The sequence below is a fragment of the Leuciscus leuciscus genome (genome assembly GCF_965113295.1).
Source record: "Leuciscus leuciscus genome assembly, chromosome: 6".
NCBI lineage: Eukaryota > Metazoa > Chordata > Actinopteri > Cypriniformes > Leuciscidae > Leuciscus > Leuciscus leuciscus.
The window spans coordinates 23,428,742-23,448,993 of NC_138730.1; the positions used below are offsets into that span (position 1 = coordinate 23,428,742).

At 38.1% G+C, this 20,252-nt stretch overlaps 1 protein-coding gene across 4 annotated transcripts in view; it reads left to right on the plus strand.

Moving 5' to 3' along the window:
* The window catches only part of agla (amylo-alpha-1, 6-glucosidase, 4-alpha-glucanotransferase a), a 30,263-nt gene that overhangs the window by 8,456 nt on the left and 1,555 nt on the right, over positions 1–20,252 (plus strand). For 2 of the 4 annotated variants that reach the window (XM_082172750.1, XM_082172751.1), the window contains exons 11-30: positions 202–341; positions 3,108–3,295; positions 6,873–6,996; positions 9,211–9,374; positions 9,460–9,561; positions 9,659–9,814; positions 11,192–11,342; positions 12,090–12,214; positions 12,508–12,620; positions 13,838–13,972; positions 14,291–14,421; positions 15,212–15,348; positions 15,777–15,910; positions 16,453–16,628; positions 16,839–16,941; positions 17,231–17,456; positions 17,877–17,988; positions 18,069–18,204; positions 18,338–18,450; positions 18,769–18,980. In XM_082172750.1, coding sequence (XP_082028876.1) covers positions 202–341; positions 3,108–3,295; positions 6,873–6,996; positions 9,211–9,374; positions 9,460–9,561; positions 9,659–9,814; positions 11,192–11,342; positions 12,090–12,214; positions 12,508–12,620; positions 13,838–13,972; positions 14,291–14,421; positions 15,212–15,348; positions 15,777–15,910; positions 16,453–16,628; positions 16,839–16,941; positions 17,231–17,456; positions 17,877–17,988; positions 18,069–18,204; positions 18,338–18,450; positions 18,769–18,980 — 2,878 coding nt within the window. Of the gene's footprint in view, positions 1–201; positions 342–3,107; positions 3,296–6,465; positions 6,590–6,872; positions 6,997–9,210; positions 9,375–9,459; positions 9,562–9,658; positions 9,815–11,191; positions 11,343–12,089; positions 12,215–12,507; positions 12,621–13,837; positions 13,973–14,290; positions 14,422–15,211; positions 15,349–15,776; positions 15,911–16,452; positions 16,629–16,838; positions 16,942–17,230; positions 17,457–17,876; positions 17,989–18,068; positions 18,205–18,337; positions 18,451–18,768; positions 19,008–19,872; positions 19,909–20,252 lie in introns of those variants that run through there. The other 2 variants (XM_082172753.1, XM_082172752.1) reach the window with 2 other exon arrangements.

The window sequence follows — 20,252 nt, forward strand, 5'->3', positions numbered from 1 at the left end:
GTTCCTTTGTTTAATAAAATGAATGTATACATAAGGGCCGTAGCTAAGGTATCCGGAGCCCCGGTGCGGGTTGTTGTTGTTGTGGGTCTCCGTCAGTTGGGCCCTAGAATCGTCACCAACTTTCGGCCCTCTAGCGATGTCCCTGAATACAATACAATATATGTAATTATGGTGCTTCTGAAAACTTTTGTCTGTATGCAGATATTTCACTTTCCCATTCGGGGAGGCAACTTTGGAGGAAGATCTGGAACTGGTGAATCAACCAGAAAAGTCATGTCACTTCCTGGCCCACAATGGCTGGGTCATGGGGGACGACCCTCTGAGGAACTTCGCAGAGCCAGGTCTGCCTTGACTAACAGAATTTTTTTACGTGTAATGTGTAATTATGTAAATATAGTAGTTTATATACGGACCGTAAAGAAACTTTTAAAATAAAGTTGCATGTTGTTTTATTAGTTTGTTCTTCATTGAAATGGCAATTTTGAAAGAGCTTTGAAAAATACATTACCATTAAAAAGTTTGGGGTCAGTAAGATTTAAAAATTAAATTAAATAAATGAATTATTTTATTCAGCAAGGACACATTCAATTTCTATTTCCAAAAAAAGCTATTCATCATTGAATACAAAAAAAAAAATTATCACGTTTTCCTCAGAAATATTAGGCAGCACAACTGTTTTCAACATTGATAATAATAAAAATGTTTCTTGAGCTGCAAATCATCATATTAGAATGATTTCTGAAAGATCATGTGACAATATACTGTGAAAATTCAGCTTTACCATCACATGAATAAATTACATTCCTTAAATTTACATTTATTATACATAATATATTTACAAAGTTTACTTTTATTTTTGATAAAATAAATGGAGCCTTGGTGAGCATAAGAGACCTTTTTAAAAAAAACATTTAAAAAAAAAATCTTACTAACCCCAAACTTTTAAACAGTAGTGTAATTAAGTTTATTGTTTAAAAAGGTAAAACTATTCATGGCTAAATTAAAAAAAGTTTGCATCTACCATTAAAGGAACACTCCACCGTTTTTTGAAATAGGGCTTATTCACATTCTTTCCTACATTTAGATAGGTGTGCAAATGCATTTTTGTCTCAGTGCATGCATTGTTTTAGTTTGACAGGGTCGGCGTTAGCTTAGCTTAGCACAATGAATGGAATCCTTTGTTGCCAGTTAGCATGGCCTGAGTAAAAGTGATCAAAAAAAAAAAAAAAACCCACGTAATTACTTCTTGTGGCCTGCGTATTCACAACGAGTACAAGAAGCGATCCAGATTAACACTAGGCGATTTCCTAGGCAGATATTGACTTGGGACTATATTAGGGGGAAGCACAGGCGAAGCACTGCTGCTTAGGCGAAGCACTGCTAGTTCGGCGCTGAGATCTCACGCAACACATGAAATCCCACGACTTCCGTCAACATACCGGCGTGAATAGTTGCTGCCTGACTATTTAGCTTACAGTATACGAATGGCGATGAACATGGCTGATTTTGTGAAAGACGAAGAGGGTGACTTCTCAGACAGTCAAGAGCCTGAACCATACCTATTTGAACCAGAGTTTACAGAAGACGAGCTGCGTGCTTTGGAAATAGAACGCCAGGAGGAGGAGGTTGCGATCGTATGTGTGTATGTGTGTGTGTTACATAAACAATGAATACTGTTCTGCTACATCCTTTGGTCAAAATGCTAGTAGCCTTCTCCTCTCTAGTAGTTATACTAAAACTCCTGAGTCTAACTCGTTGAGAGAAAAATATAGAAAACTTAGCCCTCAGTCATTTCATTTTACAGGTCACGATAACAGCGATTTTTATTTTAGTTTGTTTGTTCATGCTAAACAGGTTGAATTCAACATGAGATTCGTAGTCTAGTCTAGATAGTATTCTAGTCTATCCGTAGTCTAGTGCAGCATCTATTTTACAACCGAATAAAGACAGATTAACATAAGGAAGACAAATAAAAGACAACTTACATGTGCACTTTGTTCTGCCTGTGCTTTGAAAATAGATGGGACGGCCGTATCTTTCAGACGTAGTACTGCTACCGTCTTTCTGGACCCATATTCCATTTTTTCTAAGTAGTCCTCTGGTGCAAAATGTTCTTCGCAAACACGATACTGATTTATTTTGTTGAGAGGCGTTGAAGTACATATCTCCAGAGCTGCTAGCCATTTATTTCTCAGTTCCAGATTTGAAGGAATTCTGTGAAACATTACATTCGTGTATGTCCTTTGCTTATTCTCACAACCTTTTGCTACGCAGGTAATTACCATGTTTGCTGTAACTTCACAAAATAAAGAATCCAAAAGCGAAGACACTCGGTGCAGGTCACGCTGGTATGTTCTTCTTCATCTGTTTTTTTGACGCGTTGCACGCCGGTATGTTGACGGAAGTCGTGGGATTTCATGTGTTGCGTGAGATCTCAGCGCCGAACTAGCAGTGCTTCGCCTAAGCAGCAGTGCTTCGCCTGTGCTTCCCCCTAATATAGTCCCAAGTCAATATCTGCCTAGGAAATCGCCTAGTGTTAATCTGGATCGCTTCTTGTACTCGTTGTGAATACGCAGGCCACAAGAAGTAATTACGTGGGTTTTTTTTTTTTTTTGATCACTTTTACTCAGGCCATGCTAACTGGCAACAAAGGATTCCATTCATTGTGCTAAGCTAAGCTAACGCCGACCCTGTCAAACTAAAACAATGCATGCACTGAGACAAAAATGCATTTGCACACCTATCTAAATGTAGGAAAGAATGTGAATAAGCCCTATTTCAAAAAACGGTGGAGTGTTCCTTTAAGACTTTAATATTCTCAGTTCTGTAGTTTAACGCCTTTAACCATATTTAAATCCACTCCCCAGAAATACATAGATTTCCCCCCACAATTACTGGGAAAAAAAGTTTTTATAAAGTGTGAGTATTGTAAAAATGAATTCTGTCACAGTGGATTTGTAAGATGGCAGTGATGTCATTCTGACTTTAAACACAAGGTGGCGATATCAACCCATTTCTAAATCCTAATCATTGACAACATCTGCCAAACCTTTTTGGCAGTGAGGTGAATCAAAGTTGCTTTTTCTTCTTCTCCTCATTCTGGTCAGGGTCCAATGTCTACATCAGGAGGGAGCTGATCTGCTGGGGTGACAGTGTTAAACTGCGGTATGGCAACGGGCCCGAGGACTGCCCCTACCTGTGGGCCCACATGCAGAAATACACCGAGATCACGGCCAAGCACTTTGTGGGAGTGCGTCTGGATAACTGCCATTCAACTCCACTGCATGTGGCTGAGGTACAGCGGCAGTGTCAAAAGATGGATTATTACTTTTGGCTAGATCGCAGATAAATAACCTGTTTGAGATTAACTATGTGTAAAGATGAATATTAGACATGGGGGGCAGGAATGTTTTTTTCCCCTACACATTTTTATATGGCGAGCTCGTTAGTTACTGTCTTGGTTAGTACGTTTTGGCTGCTGACTGTTCCCCATCCACCGATAGCTCCGTCACTTGCTGTACTTCACACTAAGAAATATTAAGTGTGGCTTATTCTCTGTCCTATGCTTATTGATAAATCAGTGATGGTATAAGAGTCATGCTGTGCAACTGACGCCTTTTCCAGTTTAACATGGTGATTTTTAAATTACAAAAGTTGGTCCCGCTTTATATTAGGTGTTTTTAACTATGTACTTGCATTTAAAAAAAATGGTTTGGTACAATAAATGCACTTATTGTGTTCATGTTGAATTGCAAAACACATTTGCTGCTATTGAGGTGGGAGACAAGTAAGGTTAAGACAGGTTTGGTGGTGTGGGTAGGTTTAAGGTTGAGTCAAGGAAAGGCAAAGAAAGGTCAACAGTGTAAATATAGATGTAATTACAGAAATTAATTGCAGCTGTAATTACATGCAGATATTTACAATGTAAAAACATGTATACACAAGAAGTACATTGTAACAAATGATTTATAAGGTAAAATCAGATCAAAAGCACGCACATCCAAAGCAATATGTGTGTGAGTCTATTATTAAATTTTCGCATTTTTGGTGTGCCGACCTTTTTTTTTTATTATTAAATTTTTTTATTATTAATTTAAATGCTAGTACATAGTAAAGACACTTAATATAAAGTGGTACCCAAAAGGTTTCATACAATTATAAATCTTTTATTACACAAATGTATTTGTTTGAATCTTAATAAATTGCATTATAAGTCATGTTGGGATGTAGTTATGCCCTCAGAAGGATAACAGGGTTGGCATGATGTTTTTTTAATTATCAGTTTACTACACACAAACATAGTAACAGATTGTCTCTTCAGTGTTTAAAAAGAGACTGACTTTCCCTTAGTTCCAATAGTTCACTTCTTTAAAGTGATTCTGTCATTGAAATAATGTTGCATAAGCATTTATTGAAAATTTGAAATCTGGGGACAACTTAAAGTCTGCTTTGCTTAAGACTACTGAAGAAAACTTTAAGATTTTACTAAAATGTAAAAATACAGAAGGCACAAAGACAAATTGATAGCTTTCAAAATGTGCATATTTGCTAATACAGTGAGAAGTCGAAAGTAAAGGGCAAAAGTAACCTCATGAAAAAATAAAAAGATGAAACATGAAATAAAGCTGGCGCGTTTCTAAAAATATCTATAATAACACAATATAAATTTGGAAACAGCTGTTCGTTGTTAACCCTGGAATGCATAAAGTGGGTCAAATTGACTTGGAATGGTGTGATTTAAAAAAAATATATTTTATCAATGAAAACAATTATTTATTTGATATTCCATGACCCTCATCAATGTACTTTTCATATTTCTTGATAGGCAAATTATTATTTTAATTTTTTGTATTACTACCTCTAGAATGCATTAAGGGGGTCAAATTGCCCTGTATTCATTTCCTATGGAACTTTGATTCAATACAGTAACTTTGTATTAGGGGTGTCCCCGACTATGGATTTTCATAGTCGAATCAGAATCGTCAAGTCTTGCCTATAGTCGACTAATAGTCGAATCATGTGTATGGGGGCGGGGCTTTAACAATTCAAAGCCGCGATGTACAGAAAATCACACAAAGATATAGAAGAAAATGTATAAAAACATTTTGGATCAATAAAACTAAGAAATAACATAAATAACTCCAGAAAGGCCACACTGCAGACAGGATTTACATTTCACATGCAAATCAAATTAAATCGGCTAAATTACCTGTGCGAGCAGGCTCTAAGTAGGCTACAGCACAACATCGATGCACCGAAAAAATAAACAATTAATTTACTGAATTAAATTAGAACAGAATATACCTTTCTTATAAATAAAAAATACAAAACGAAATAAATCAGAATCAAGTCACAAGATGAGGAGCAAATGTGTGCAAAATGCCTAAAGTGCAGGGGAACATATATTCAAAACACAAGCCACAAATAGTTAGATTAGATAACCCTGACAGATCAATAAATAAAATTAAAATAAAGAAATTATTATATATATAATTTTTTTTGTCAATAATACTTATTTTCTTAAAATATGGATTACTTAAAAATATGTTTTTGCTCTGAGCCAAGAATTTACCTCAGACACCAACCCTGTGTCTCAATACGCATATGACACCTCCCTACTTTATAATAGGTGACAAGAAGTATGTTAAATGAGTAGTATGTCTGAGTTTACGGCATTCACAAAACAGTAGGCAAAAAAGTATCCAGATTACCTACTACTTCTGCCATGATTGTGAAGATCACATCCAATGGACACTTTAACATTCAACAGGGAAATGATGCAACTCACTCTACAGCTCACATTACAAGTGGCGGATGTAGTACATTCAGACTGCATTAATACTACACATTCATGCTTGATAATATTCATATACACATGCATACTTTTGTAACAGTCATGTAGTTCTTCATCAAATGTAGAACCTACTCAAGACAGTATATGTGATTTCAGGCTATAGGAAAGGACAGCTGAAGGCCCAAACAAAGGTGCAACTGCCCAAAAGTTCTGCTTAGAAAAGGTGCAGATCTCATGTGAAATGTTCTGTCTTTGTCTGAAATGATCATTTTCACAATATTCTCTACAGTAAATCTATATTAGATAAGAGTTTAAGAAAAAGTACAACTGCATTTAAAATATCATCTTTTATAATGCATATATACAAGGAAAGTGGACACATAAAATGTTTGATATATTAAAACATTAGTGTATCATCAATTCTTTTAATTATTCTATTAATAGGGCACCTATTTTTGAAGAAAACCATTCATTCCAATACATGTCATTTTGACCCCCTTCATGCATTCGTGTGGATTATTTTATGGTTTATGCATTCTAGGGTTAAAGTTATTTTTACACACATGTACTATATTTAAGGGACATGAATGAAACCCGGCTAAATTTAACATCAGTTGATGGTTTTCTAGGCAGCAACACTTCTGAATTTTATCACATGTTGTGCCCTGCAGGCCATGCTGGCGGCGGCCAGAGCCGTCAGACCCAATCTCTATGTGATAGCCGAGCTCTTTACAGGCAGCGAGCTGATTGACAATGTGTTTGTAAACCGGCTCGGAATAACCAGTCTCATCAGAGGTACTGATGTCTGTAAGCATGACACTAACAATGTCTTATCTGTTTGTTTTTCTCTCTTTGCTCTGCATATCCTGTCATTTCCTCACTGAACTATTATTCCTGAATATTTACGTCCTAAAACTCTCTCCTGGACCTTGTTTCCTGTTCACTCATTTTGGCTTCATTTGAGGCATGACTCTCCTCCTTTTCTGAACCCATTTTTTTGCCCCTCACCTGACATACTAACACCCGTGGTTTGGTTTCCTCTTGGCTGTGTGTCATGCACTAACCCTGCTTGCTGCAGTTCATGCTGGATGCCGCCCGCACACTGAGGCCTGACCTGTACGTGGTGGCCGAGCTCTTCACGGGCAGCGAGGAGCTGGATAATGTCTTTGTGACTAGATTAGGAATCTCCTCACTCATCAGAGGTATGGCCTTCTAATAACCCAGGTCTTTGACAAAATTGCATTGTAGCTCTTTTATTATATTGTTCGTACATAAGTGTATAGTTTGAAGTCTAACACTATTATCAAACATCCTGAATTGTTACCATTCAAAAGTTTGGGGTCACTGAGGATTGAAGGTTTTTTTAAAGAAGTCTCATGCTTAACATGGCTGTATTTATTTGATAAAAATGCAGTAAAAACAGCAATGTTGTGAAATTGTATTTATATTCAAAATAAGTGTTTTCCTATTTGAATATATGTGACCCTGGATCACAAAACCAGTCATAAGTCGCACAGGTATGTTTGTGGCAATAGCCGACAATAGATTGTATTCTTTTATGCCAAAAATTATTAGGATATTAAGTAAAGATCATGTTCCATGAAGATATTTTGTAAATTTCCTACCGTAAATATATAAAACATTTATTTTTGTGAGTGAATGCTGCACAATAGCGAACATAAATGGACAACTTTAAAGGTGATTTTCTCAATGTTTTGATTTTTTTGCACCCTCAGATTCCAGATTTTCAAATAGTTGTCTCTCGGCCAAATATCGTCCTATCCTAACAGACCATATATCAAAATCTCAATGTAAAAAAAAATTACCCATGTGACTGGTTTTGTGGTCCAGGGTCACATATTATAAAATGTAATTTATTCCTGTGATGGCAAAGCTGAATTTTCAGCATCATTTCTCCAGTCTTAAGTGTCACATGATCCTTTAGAAATCATTATAATATGATGATTTACTGCTCAAATAAACATTTCTTAGTATTATCAACATTGAAAACTGTGATACCATTTTTTTCAGGATTCATTGATGAATATAAAGCAATTATTTGAAATAGAAATCTTTTTAACATTATAGATGTCTTTACTGTCCGTTTAATGCATCCTTGCTGAATAAAAGTAGTAATTTCTTTCAAAATAAACATCAGTGTTTTTTAGCTTTTCATCATTTACTCGCCTCATGTTGTGCCAAACCTGTATGACTTTCTTTCTTCTGCACTAGAACTTAAAAACTTTAAAAGGACACAAAGCACCATACAACTAACTAAAACTACCCTAAAAGTAGAGCACATGACTTGTGCACTACATTCCAAGTTGTCTGATGTCATACAATATAGTTGGGTAAGAAACAGACTGGATTTGAAGTTGTTTACTGAAAATCTTGACATCTAGCACTCATTGGCACGTTCATGAGAGGCAGCAATGTCCGATTCATTATGAATCACTTTTTTCAGTTGGATCTTTTCAATGAATAATTTGATCTGATTAGCAAAACTGGTATGAATGATTTTTTGTGTACAACTTTGAAAATGAAAGTACAGGTTTGCAGTGACATGAATGTGAGTGAATGATGATGAAGTTTCTATTTTTAAGTGAAGTAAGTAGCACCTATTAAAGTGCCCCTATTATGCTTCTTCAGATATTAACTTTCATGTAGTGTGTAATATAGCTGTTTGTGATCATAAAAGTTCTGCAAAGTTTCAAAGATCAAAGTGCACGATAAACAGAGTTATTGTCTCCCAAAAGAAAGCTGCAATTCTGAACTGCCTGAAATGAGTCATCAGTAATTCCAGTCTCACTTCCTGCACGAACCTATGTAGGTTTGTAAAATAAAATTGCATTATCTCAGCCTATAGTCATCATTGGCTTACCTCTACTTTAACCCAACTGTAGTTGTAGCTGAGGCCTGGAAGTGTTTGCTTTGTGTTTTGAGATGAGAAGACGCTGTTTTCTGCACTTTAAAAGCGAATCCACTTTGTATGCACTTTCCAAAGGATGAGGACTCGGGCTCAAATTGGTAAAACCGACGCCATCGTCAGTCGTTACTGTTCGTTTCACTTTGTATACAAATGTTGAGGAAGCCTTCGTTTTGTTTGCGATTCAACCAATCAAAACAGACTGGGCCATCTGACCAATCAGAGCAGAGTAGACTCTCGGAAACGTGGAGTTTAGAGAGAAAGAATCTCCAAAGTAGCGTTTTCAGAATCTTTGAGAAATGAGGTGATGTGCAATGTATATTTTGAGAAAATGAAAGTGTTTTTTTTATTTTGGATGCATGTAAACCTATTGTAGGAGACATCCAAAACAAAATCAGGAGACTTTTAAATAGCATAATAGGGGCACTTTAAACTGATGGAGTATTTATACTTTGCATTGCGTTACTTGTCATTCCTTGTACTTTTGTAGAGGCGATGAGCGCAGGAGACAGTCATGAGGAGGGCAGGCTGGTGTACCGGTACGGAGGGGAACCGGTAGGGGCTTTTCTTCAGCCCAGTCTCAGGCCTCTGGTGCCCAGCATTGCCCACGCCATGTTCCTAGATGTCACACATGATAATGAGTGCCCTATTCAGGTATAGCATTTTCAAACACGTTGAATTACATTAATGTTGATGGAGCTTCTTGAAAGAGTTCTTATATTGATGTTCTGTGTTGTAGGTCCGCTCTGTATATGATTCACTGCCCAGCTCTGCTGTTGTTTCTATGGCCTGCTGTGCCACTGGTAGCACCAGAGGCTACGATGAGTTAGTACCCCACCAGGCAAGATATCAACTTCACACAGACTTACAAAACATGGATTGAGTTCCTTTTTTGAGTACATATTGAAAGCCCTTCTTTTTTTTGTCTCTACCATTAGATCTCAGTGGTTACAGAGGAGCGCTTTTATAGCAAATGGAATCCTCAGTCTAAGCCATCATCCCCTGGTGAGGTCAACCTGCAGTCAGGAATCATCGCCGGAAAGCTGGCCCTCAATCGGCTACACCAGGAACTGGCTGCAAAAGGCTTTAACCAGGTAAATATAGCCCTGGGGGTCCACAGTGATGGTTATGCCACATAAGGGGCTTTTGCACTGGAGGAATGTTTTCATAGTTCCTACAGTATAACTATTGGCAGAAGTACCCACTTTTTGGCGTTTTCACACCGCAGGAACTGGGAACGAATTTAGTTATAGGAATGCCTTTTGGGGGGACTAAATTAGCTCCTACTTCAGAGTAGGGTCTAACCCAGCACAATAGGAACTACCAGTGACAAAACTGTACGTTGATTGGCCAAACACATGCTATACGTAACACACCGGCAGCGATAAGACATAAGCATACAGAAAGCTAATGTTAACGGCATTTACCTGTAGCCTTGCATTATGTTCTTTTCTCAGCCTCAGTGATATGTAGCACTGCAAGTTGCTGTAGGAGATTTTGTCTCTTAGCTCTCCTTTTTGCTCTTTCAATCACTTAACTTATATGTCTACATTCCATCTCCATTATCACAAAGACCACGACACGCAACAAAAACACAGCTCAGATCACGGCGTCCACCATCCTCCAGTTGATGACGTTGTTGAATGCCACGGTAGATTACGGCACTTCAGAGTTACTACTGGTGGTGCGAATGCAACCAGGAAAATTGCCCTAGGGGAAAATTTAGTTCTCGGAGGACTGTCCTGGTGGCTAGTTTCTGTAACTACCCTATGGGAAAGCCCCTATAGACAAATTAATAAAAAAATAAGAATGACCAACAAAAAAAGATTTTTATATATATGTATGTGTATATATATATATATGGCGATATGACACGTGACACAAATAAGATTGTCAGTACTTGTTTTTAAAGTTCATCTAGCAAGTTTTGCCAACACATTAAAATGTTATGTAAAAGTATACATTTAGATATAAATTTAAATATTACATTTTAATTAGAAACTAAAAATAACCTGCATTTTATAATTTAATAAAAATAAAAACTACTAACTATATGTATTAAACGCTATATTATTAACTAAAAATAACCAGAAAAAATGTTGGAGTAAATACATTTACAAATAAATGGTATTAAAATAAAAATTAAATAAAAAATGCAGAACTATAATAAGCTTGAAAAAGTTTAATCAATTAAAGGTGTAACTAAATAAACCATTGCTGAAACTAACCAGCTAAATAAATAAATGTTAAATATTTATATTTTTATAGATAGTATTTCATATATTATATATTTTATGTATAGTATGCTATATATAAAAAATGCTAAATGCTATATACAATTATGAACTAGAAATGACCTGAAAAGAATAGAATACATTTGTAAACACGATTAAAATAAAAACAAAACTGAAGTTCAAAACTATAAAAACCTTTGACAAGATTTATCAGTATGTCTTTGGGTCTTTTCTTAGGTGTTTGTGGACCAAGTGGATGAGGACATAGTGGCGGTCACCCGTCATTGTCCCAGCACGCACCAGTCAGTGGTGGCTGTGTGTCGCACTGCATTCAAGAACCCCAAACACCATCGCTATGCAGATGAGGTTCCACCGATGTGCATCCCAGGTGTGTCACAGGCTCACTGCTGCTTATCAGAGATGCTGAACCTTCTTTGTGTTTAACTGGATGAGATATCCTCTCTCACTCGCTCTCACTAGCTACTTTTACATGGACAACTTTTGTTTGAATTCATTCCAATTGACACTGCACGAATATACAGAGTTTCCCGCTGTTAGTGCATACTAACCATTCTCCTATATGTCTTCTTTTCTTTGTTTTAAAGAGCAGACTTAATATTTATATATTTCGTGTCCTAAATAGGAGACGACGAGCACATGAACCGTTGTGCCGTGCTGCTTATATTTATCAAGTAGTAAAAACGCCCTTTCCCGCACCCAAAACAAGGCATCCGTGGATGAGAACAGCTCGTTCCTCACGTAATACTTTGTTACACCATTTCTACGTCATTGCACATGCACAGTACTTTCCAGTTTTGGGTTTCAATCCCATCCAGTTTTTACATTTCCTCTCGATCGAATTAGAAAAGGTTTAAACCACCCCTTACTATCCGAATTAAATTTTAATCGTATTTGGCCAATTCATTCCGATCGACGCGGTTACATGTGACTTTTTTTTATTCCAACTGTGCTACTAGTTTGATTACAATCGGATTATCAGGGTCCATGTAAACGCAGCTACTGAGATTCAGTTCTGGTGTCTGGTTTTATTCTGTCTCTATTATGTGTCCTTTGTACTTAATGCCTGACTGGAAGCCAATCCCTGAAATCTCTTGGAACAAATCCTCTCTCACAGGTAAGATAGAGGAGGTGGTGCTGGAAGCGCGTACTGTGGAGAGGCAGGCGGGCTCCTACAAAAAAGATGAGAGGAGCATTAATGGCATGCCTGGGTACACGGTGGAAATTAAAGAGCACATCCAGGTAACTCGAGTGCTGTGAGACCACTCTAATTATAACCGTTCCAAGCCGACACAATGGCCTCAGCAGAGGGCACTCATTCACAAAATAGCAAAAGCTCTAACCCTACAGCCCTCAAAGAGCTCTCGTTTCATCTCAACAAATTGTTTTGGTAAACCTCCCCTTTCCTGCCTGGTTGTAAAAGTCTGCCGCCTGGACTTGCATGGCCTTTTGATTTGCTGTACTGTCAACACTGCACGAGTTAATCTTATCTTTTGGTCTCAGATGTTCCTTTGTTTGCGTCTCTGTCTGCTCAGCTGAAGGACAGCAAGGTGGTGCGGCAGGCTGGGGTGACGTCTCGAGGGCGCAGTGAATATGTGCAGGAGATCGTGTTTGAGCAGCTGACGCCTGGAAGCGTTATTGCTTTCAGGTTAGACTTCAACAGCTTTACTGTCCCTAATCCGATCTATGACAGTGGTTTTCAAATGGTTTTACATCAGGATTTTGCCTAGATTTTGCACTGGACATGAAGTGGTGATGCCAAAATTGTGTATCATACAAAAAGTTTAAAAAAAATAAAAAGTCCAATAGGGTCCTCAGACTATCGGCCCTAAAAAAACTTGAAATGTATTTGATATTAATATGAACTGCATAGGCCTGACAATATACAAAATAAACATGTAATAGGCGAAATAGGACAATATTTATAGGACAGCATTTATTCACTGGTATTGACGTGAAATACTTTTGAGAAATTGTTTTCCTAAACTCCATTTAAAATAATTTAAAAAAGCACTTTAAAAAGTTCAAATGGAGTTTGATTGGACACACAATCTTTAATGTCAACAACAAAGAACTGAAAAGTTTTGAAAAGTTTGGGGTTGGTAAGATTTTTCAATGTTTTTTAAAAGAAGTCTCTTATGCTCACCTCTGCTGCATTTATTTTATAAAAAAAATACAGTAAAAACAGTAATTGTCAGGTGTAGTTTAACACACGAATCCAAATAGAATCAAGAGTCTTTAATGGACGGAGAATACGCAGGAGAATCAGAACAGTAACTACACAATAATACATACAAGAACAAACAAAGAACTGAAGAAATAACTTTTCTATTTTCATATTGAATTGAATTGAATTGAATTGAATTGTTTCAAATCAGAAATCCAGAAATCAATCTAATATGCTGATTCAGTACTTTTAAAGTAAAACATTTCTTATTATTATCAACGTTGAAAATATAAAATGTTATAATAATTTTTTATCAATAAAAATTGTATCAATACTGAGAACAGATGTGCTGATGTGTTTAATGAATGGAAAGTAAAAAAAAACAGCATTTATTTGAAATAGAAATCTTTTGTCACATTATAAATGTCTACTGTAACTTTTGATCAATTCAAAGCGTTCTTGCTGGTTTTTTTTGTTTGTTTTTAAATCTTACTGACCCCACTCTTTTCAATGTTTTTTTGTAAAGTTAGTTCCATTTTATTACTTGCATTTATAATTGTTTCCTGCTATCCACACTCAGCTGATCCAGTACGGACTCCTGTGACCCCACCACTGAGAACCACTGACCTATGGAAAAAAGTTTTGACTTCTAATAACATTTATTTTGTAGTACGTAGTGAAATGTCTTTGTTTCTCAGGGTAAGTCTGGACCCCAAATCCCAGGAGCTGGTTGGTGTGTTGAGGAACCATCTCGTTCAGTTCAATCCACTGTATAAAGCAGGAAGTCTGTCTGATCCAAACACACCCGACATACTGAAGAGCACCCTGACACAGTGAGTTCACACTAACACATTTCAGCTTTTGAGTTTTTGATGTGATGTAATTGTTTTTTTCTTCTAATATATTCAAGACACATCCACATTTACCAGTTTCCACCACCATGGTGCCCAATCTAGATCCGTTCCGCACATATCCACTGACGCTAATGGACATCCCGTTCCTCTTTTGGTTGTGCTTAACAGCTACTGCAGCCTTACAGTCTTTTTGTCCCACGTAGATTTTCTTTCTGTGCACAGAGGACTGAACATGTATGTTTTGTTCAGTGTTGAGGAGTTCTGAAGACGTTTTTTCGTGTTTCTCCTCCACACCAGGATTATGTCTAAGATGACTCTGGCGGATATGAACATTCTGCTGTTTCGCTGTGACACAGAGGAGAAGGAAGATGGAGGGGGCTGCTACAACATCCCTGACTGGACGCCACTCAAATACGGTGGTCTGCAAGGTACAGATTGTATTTAAAAGGATTTGTATTGAAACTTGTATTCAAAAGGACAATATACACTAGGTTTGTATTTTGCGCAAAAAAATGCTTTCCAGATGTCTTAAAGGGTTGGTTCACCTAAAAATGAAAATTAACTAACAATTTTACGCTTCAAAAAGTCCATAAAGAGATCGTAAAACTAATCAATATGAATAAAATTTTCTGTAGAGACACGATCACTTTATAGGATGAACAGATTGAATTTAGGCTTTTATTTACATGTAAACCTTCATCAACTCAAACATCAGTTGTGGTAAAAGAAAGCTCAAGCATGTTTGCTTGACGTGCGAGAACCAATGAGGTTCATTCTCGTGTTACGCAGCACGTTTGAGCTTCCTGAAGAACCAATGAGGTTTGTTCTCACGCGTCAAGCAGGTTCGGTTGAGCTTCTGTTTATGTTCGCTGATCAATGTTTATATGTGAATAAAAGCCTAAATTAAATCTGTTCATCATATAAAGCAATCGAGTCTCTTCAGAAAATTTGGACTAAACCGCTCAATTCATATGGATTAGTTTTGTAATCTCTTTATGAAGTTTTTGAAACGTTGCTCAGCTGTCAACGGCGGGACAGAAAGCTCTCAGATTTCTTTTAAAAGATTTTCATTTGTGTTCCGAAGATGAATGAAAGTCTTACGGGTTTGTTATGACATGAGTGTGAGTAATTAATGACAGAATTTGAATTTTTGTGTGAACTATCCCTTTAAATAAGTCACAGTAACTGGCAATAACTGTTGTTATTTCACCCACACAGGTCTGTTGTCTGTGATGGCAGACATTCGACCCAAAAACGATCTTGGCCACCCGTTCTGTGACAACCTTAGGCAAGGGGATTGGATGATCGACTATGTGAGCAATAGACTGATGTCACGCGGGGGCACACTGGCCGAGGTGAATGAGTCAAGCGATTAAAATAAATACTGTATATACCTGATAATCTCAGGGTGTTCGTTAAAAGCTTTGGGAAGAGCCAAAGTTAAAAACTGCTGCTCCTACTTTTAAAACCAGTAGTTAGTTAAATTCAGGTAACACTTTGTTTTTAGAGTCCAATTCTTACTATTAACTAGTTGCTTATTAGCCTGCATATTACTAGGATATTGGCTGTTTATTAGTACTTAAAAAGCACATATTAATGCCTTATTCTGCATGACTATATTCTACATAATCCTAAACCCTAATCCTACCCAATACCTAAAAGTAACAACTACCTTATCAACCAGTAATTAGGAGTTTGCTGAGGCAAAACTCATAGTTAATAGATATGCTAATCTAATCTAAAGTGTGACCTAAATTTGACTCCAACTCTAATGTGTGCTTAGGTGGGTCAGTGGTTCCAGGCTATGTTTGCTTACCTGAAGCACATCCCTCGCTACCTCATCCCCTGTTACTTTGATGCCATCCTGGTTGGGGCCTACACCACTGCACTTGATGCGACCTTCAAACAGATGTCAAGGTCAGTGTCTAAACAAGACTGAGAATGATCAGCCTGGTGTTTGTGTCTATCCTAGCCCATCCTCAACTTGTTGGGCTGTATGATTATTATTATTATTATGATTCCACTTTCAAAAACAACTATATTACAGGGTCTGTGCATCACTAATTAAACAAACAAACAGTTCAGTCATGAAACTCTTTTGAGTAGCCGATTGATTCTCCTAATCCAGCAACCAATCGATCTCCATTTCCTATCTTATTCAGCAAGCTTATTTATTACCATCGCAACCTGGTTCAGCTCAATACTGTATGACATGGGAATTTTCTTTAGCCCTCCTCATCCTCCCCAGCACCACTTGTCTAGATCTGCTATGGGGTTCTACCTACTTTACCTTGCAGAAGCAGAGCGTATCCTAATGCCTGTAATTCTGAACAACATTGCAGATCTAGTCCGCCAAGATCTATCCACTTAAAATCGGTTTCGAGAGTTGTCGTGGGGTTGTTTTCTTTGGGCTGTTATAAGATTGCTATTTATTGTGTGCATGTGTGTGTATGTGTTAGTTTTGTGCAGAATGGCTCATCTTTTGTGAAGATGTTGGCTCTGGGATCAGTCCAAATGTGTGGCGTGGGACGATATCCAGCTCTTCCACCTCTCTCACCAGCCCTGAGCGATGTGCCTTACCGTGTCAATGAAATCACTGAGAAGAAGGAGCAGTGCTGTGTCTCCATGGCTGCAGGTGACTCTATAGTAACCCATAGACAATCCTAAATATGTCACAAGTTGCACAGGTCACCAGAGTAAATTAATTATTGAGTGTTGCTAGCCGAATAGCCAAAGTGTCTGGGCTGCTAACATAGGATTGTAGGTTTAAATTGAACTGTGTCCAGGTACAGTGTTTAAGCTCTGTGTTATCATTCTTGGCCTTGATGATTTCCTCATTCCATAGGTCTGCCACATTTCTCTGCTGGAATTTTTCGCTGCTGGGGTAGGGACACGTTCATCGCCCTGCGAGGACTGTTGCTGGTCACCGGCCGTCACCTGGAGGCCAGGTACTGAATTCAGTTCATTTCTAAAGCAATCAACAGAGACCAATGTGAAATAGGCATAAGAATCTTTAGGCACCTCACAATTTGATTTTGATTCAGGGACTTTTCAGGGAAGTATCGCTCCATCTAGAATCATTTGAGAAAGATTTGTGATACAACCGCTAATGGATTATTTTCCCCTTCTGCTAATATGGATGACCTCAGACTGAGAAAAAGGAAAAGGATTTTATTCTTGAGTGACTAATAGATTTCTCCCTTAGTTCTTTCTGTTTCTCTTCATCCTGCTTTACAGGAACATCATCCTGGCCTTTGCAGGCACACTGAGACATGGCTTGATCCCTAACCTGCTGGGAGAGGGTGTAGGGGCCCGTTTTAATTGCCGTGATGCAGTGTGGTGGTGGCTGCAGTGCATTCAGGACTACTGTACTATGGTGCCCAATGGCAATGACATCCTCCAAAGCCCCGTGTCCAGGATGTTCCCTACAGACGACTCAAAACCCCTGACACCTGGCACCGTGGTGAGCACACCACCAAAAAATCGTTTTCTTGGCCAGTATTTTTGTATTGATTTCCACTAAAATATATTTGAAAAGTATACATTTATCCTTAAAACAGGATAAATCATTCTAATATGCTGACTTTGTGTTCAAGAAATATTTCTTATTCTTATCAATGCTGAAAACAGTTGTGCTGTTTAATGTTTCTGTGAGAACCATGATCCGTTTTTTGAAGAAATTGATTTGAAATAGAAACCTTTTGTAACATTATAAATGTATTTGCTGAAACATAATTAAATGTATCCTTGTTGAATAAAAGTATCAATTTCAGTAGTCATTCAAAATAGACTATTTAATGCATTGTGAATGCACTCTATTAAAATGCTGGCTTCACTGTTAGCCAGATGTCACCAGTATTGCTTTGTTTTGATGATGCCACAGGATCAGCTGCTGTATGAGGTCATTCATGAGGCCATGGCGCGCCACATGCAGGGTATAGAGTTCAGAGAGAGGAACGCCGGACCACAGATTGACCGCAACATGAGAGATGAAGGTAAAGCCTTTTGAAATCATTTTTAGACTTTCCTTTTCTTTGAAAAACTTACGAATCTGTTTTATTATGAACTTTCTCAGGCTTCAATATAGTGGCCAAGGTGAACCCCGACACTGGTTTTGTGTATGGTGGAAATCGGTTTAACTGCGGGACCTGGATGGACAAAATGGGAGAGAGCGAGAGGGCCCGTAATAAAGGGATACCGGCTACACCCAGGCATGCACTGAAATCTCTTAAAGCCACATATACTCTATTTATAAGACACCATTTATAAGTGGATCTCTTTTCTTTGTCTCACATTCTATGTCTGTTCCCATGATTGAATATGACTCTTTTGTTCCTAATGCAGAGATGGCTCAGCGGTGGAAATAGTGGGTCTATGCAAATCTACATTGCGCTGGCTGGTGGAGCTACATAAGCAAGGGCTCTTTCCTTACAATACTATGACCATACACAAAGACGGTGAGCTCAGATGGCCCAGACAGTGCTCATAATATTAGCTTTGTTCCAAAACTTAGTCAGCTGCCTACCTAGACAGCATTTTTAAGGCATCATCAAGCACACTCCCAATGCAAGTGATGTTACCTTCTAAGATACCTTTTATCATTTCCTCCAATTATTTGTGTGTGTATATTGTTTGTGAGCATTTCAAATCATAGGATGCTGCCTTTGTGGACAACAAGGCAGCTCACTAAGCTTTGGAACAGAGCTAATATTTGTGACCGGTTCATTCTGTCATCCAGAACCTTTGAATCACAAATGTTTCTGTTATACCTGCAGGCAAACAGCTCTCTGTGTCCTATGAAGAGTGGGACAGAAAAATCCAAGAGAACTTTGAGAAGATGTTCTATGTGTCTCATGACCCAAATGACCCCAACGAGAAGCATCCTGAGCTGGTCCATAAGCAGGGGATTTACAAAGACAGCTACGGAGCCTCCAGCCCCTGGTGTGACTACCAGCTCAGACCCAACTTTACCATTGCCATGGTGGTGGTGAGGATTCCTTCTAAATGTAACACACTAGGGGCCCTATCTTGCACCCAGCGCAATTGACTTTGTACACCGACACATGTATCATTCCTATGTTGCACCCGCGCACAGTGGACTTTTCCCTCCACAGACGCACGTCTGTAAATTAGGAAATGAACTTGCGCTCCCGGGGCGGTTCAGCTCAAAGAGGAGGCGTGTTCCGGCGCAAACGTTCCCTGGTGCTATTTTGCGGGTTTAGAAAACAATTCCGCCACTGACCAGGAAAAACCTGGTCCAAAGCACGCATGCTTGGCCATAATCAATGTAGCGTGTGCACAACGCGCAAACACTTTGCTTATCTCATCTACACACAGACGCAGCAGTTCTCATTTTTAGAAAACCATACATTATTACAAGGAAAAATATTAACACACGAGGGAAATCATTGTGGTGTCCATGAAGATGTGAAAAAATAGGCATAAATCTAGCTTACACATTTACCTAAATTTTTATACGCCTGTTTAACCAAAGCTAATTTGGGTGGGTTTCTCCCATCCCCATACAATGTCACTTCTCTGTCTTTTACGGCCCTGACGAGAACGTCGGTCTCCTCGGCTGTGAACCGCTCCTGGCGCGCGCCTGGCAAATCCGCCGTTATAATATCAATCCGCCATGGAACAAGCGCGCCTGCTCTTAAAGGGAATGTGAGATGTCGTTCTGATTGGTTTATTTCACGTTACGCCAAAACCACACCTATGAGTAATGTAGCTACTTCAGACCAACCCATTTTAGATTTGCTTCGGGCGCAAGAGTCATTTATCCCGCCGGTATAATAGCAACAGCGCCGGAGATCCGCCCACAAAGTTACTTGTGTTTCGCGCTTGACACTTGCGTTTCAGATCGTTAAAATAGGGCCCTAGGTCTTGATCAGATCTAAAAGATCAAAGATCCCTTCACTTCATTTCGTGTGAGCAGGGGTAATAGGGGGATCATATACTTTATAAATATAATATTATTTATTTGCTTGTTTGCTTATTTATTTGATATTTTAACATTTGGTGTATTTCATGTTTTATCCTAATCTTTAGCATTGTCTAGAGCATTTAGAATAATTTACAGTTATTTTTGTGTTTTATGTTCATTTGATTTTTATATGTAGCATCAATAAATACTTAGATCGGCAGTTTATTTAAATGAGATCATTCAAGTCAAGTATTTTATTTAAATGGGCGACATGCTGAGTATTTATATGGGTAAGAAAAAAATGCCATAATTCTCAAAAGTGCCAGTGAAAAT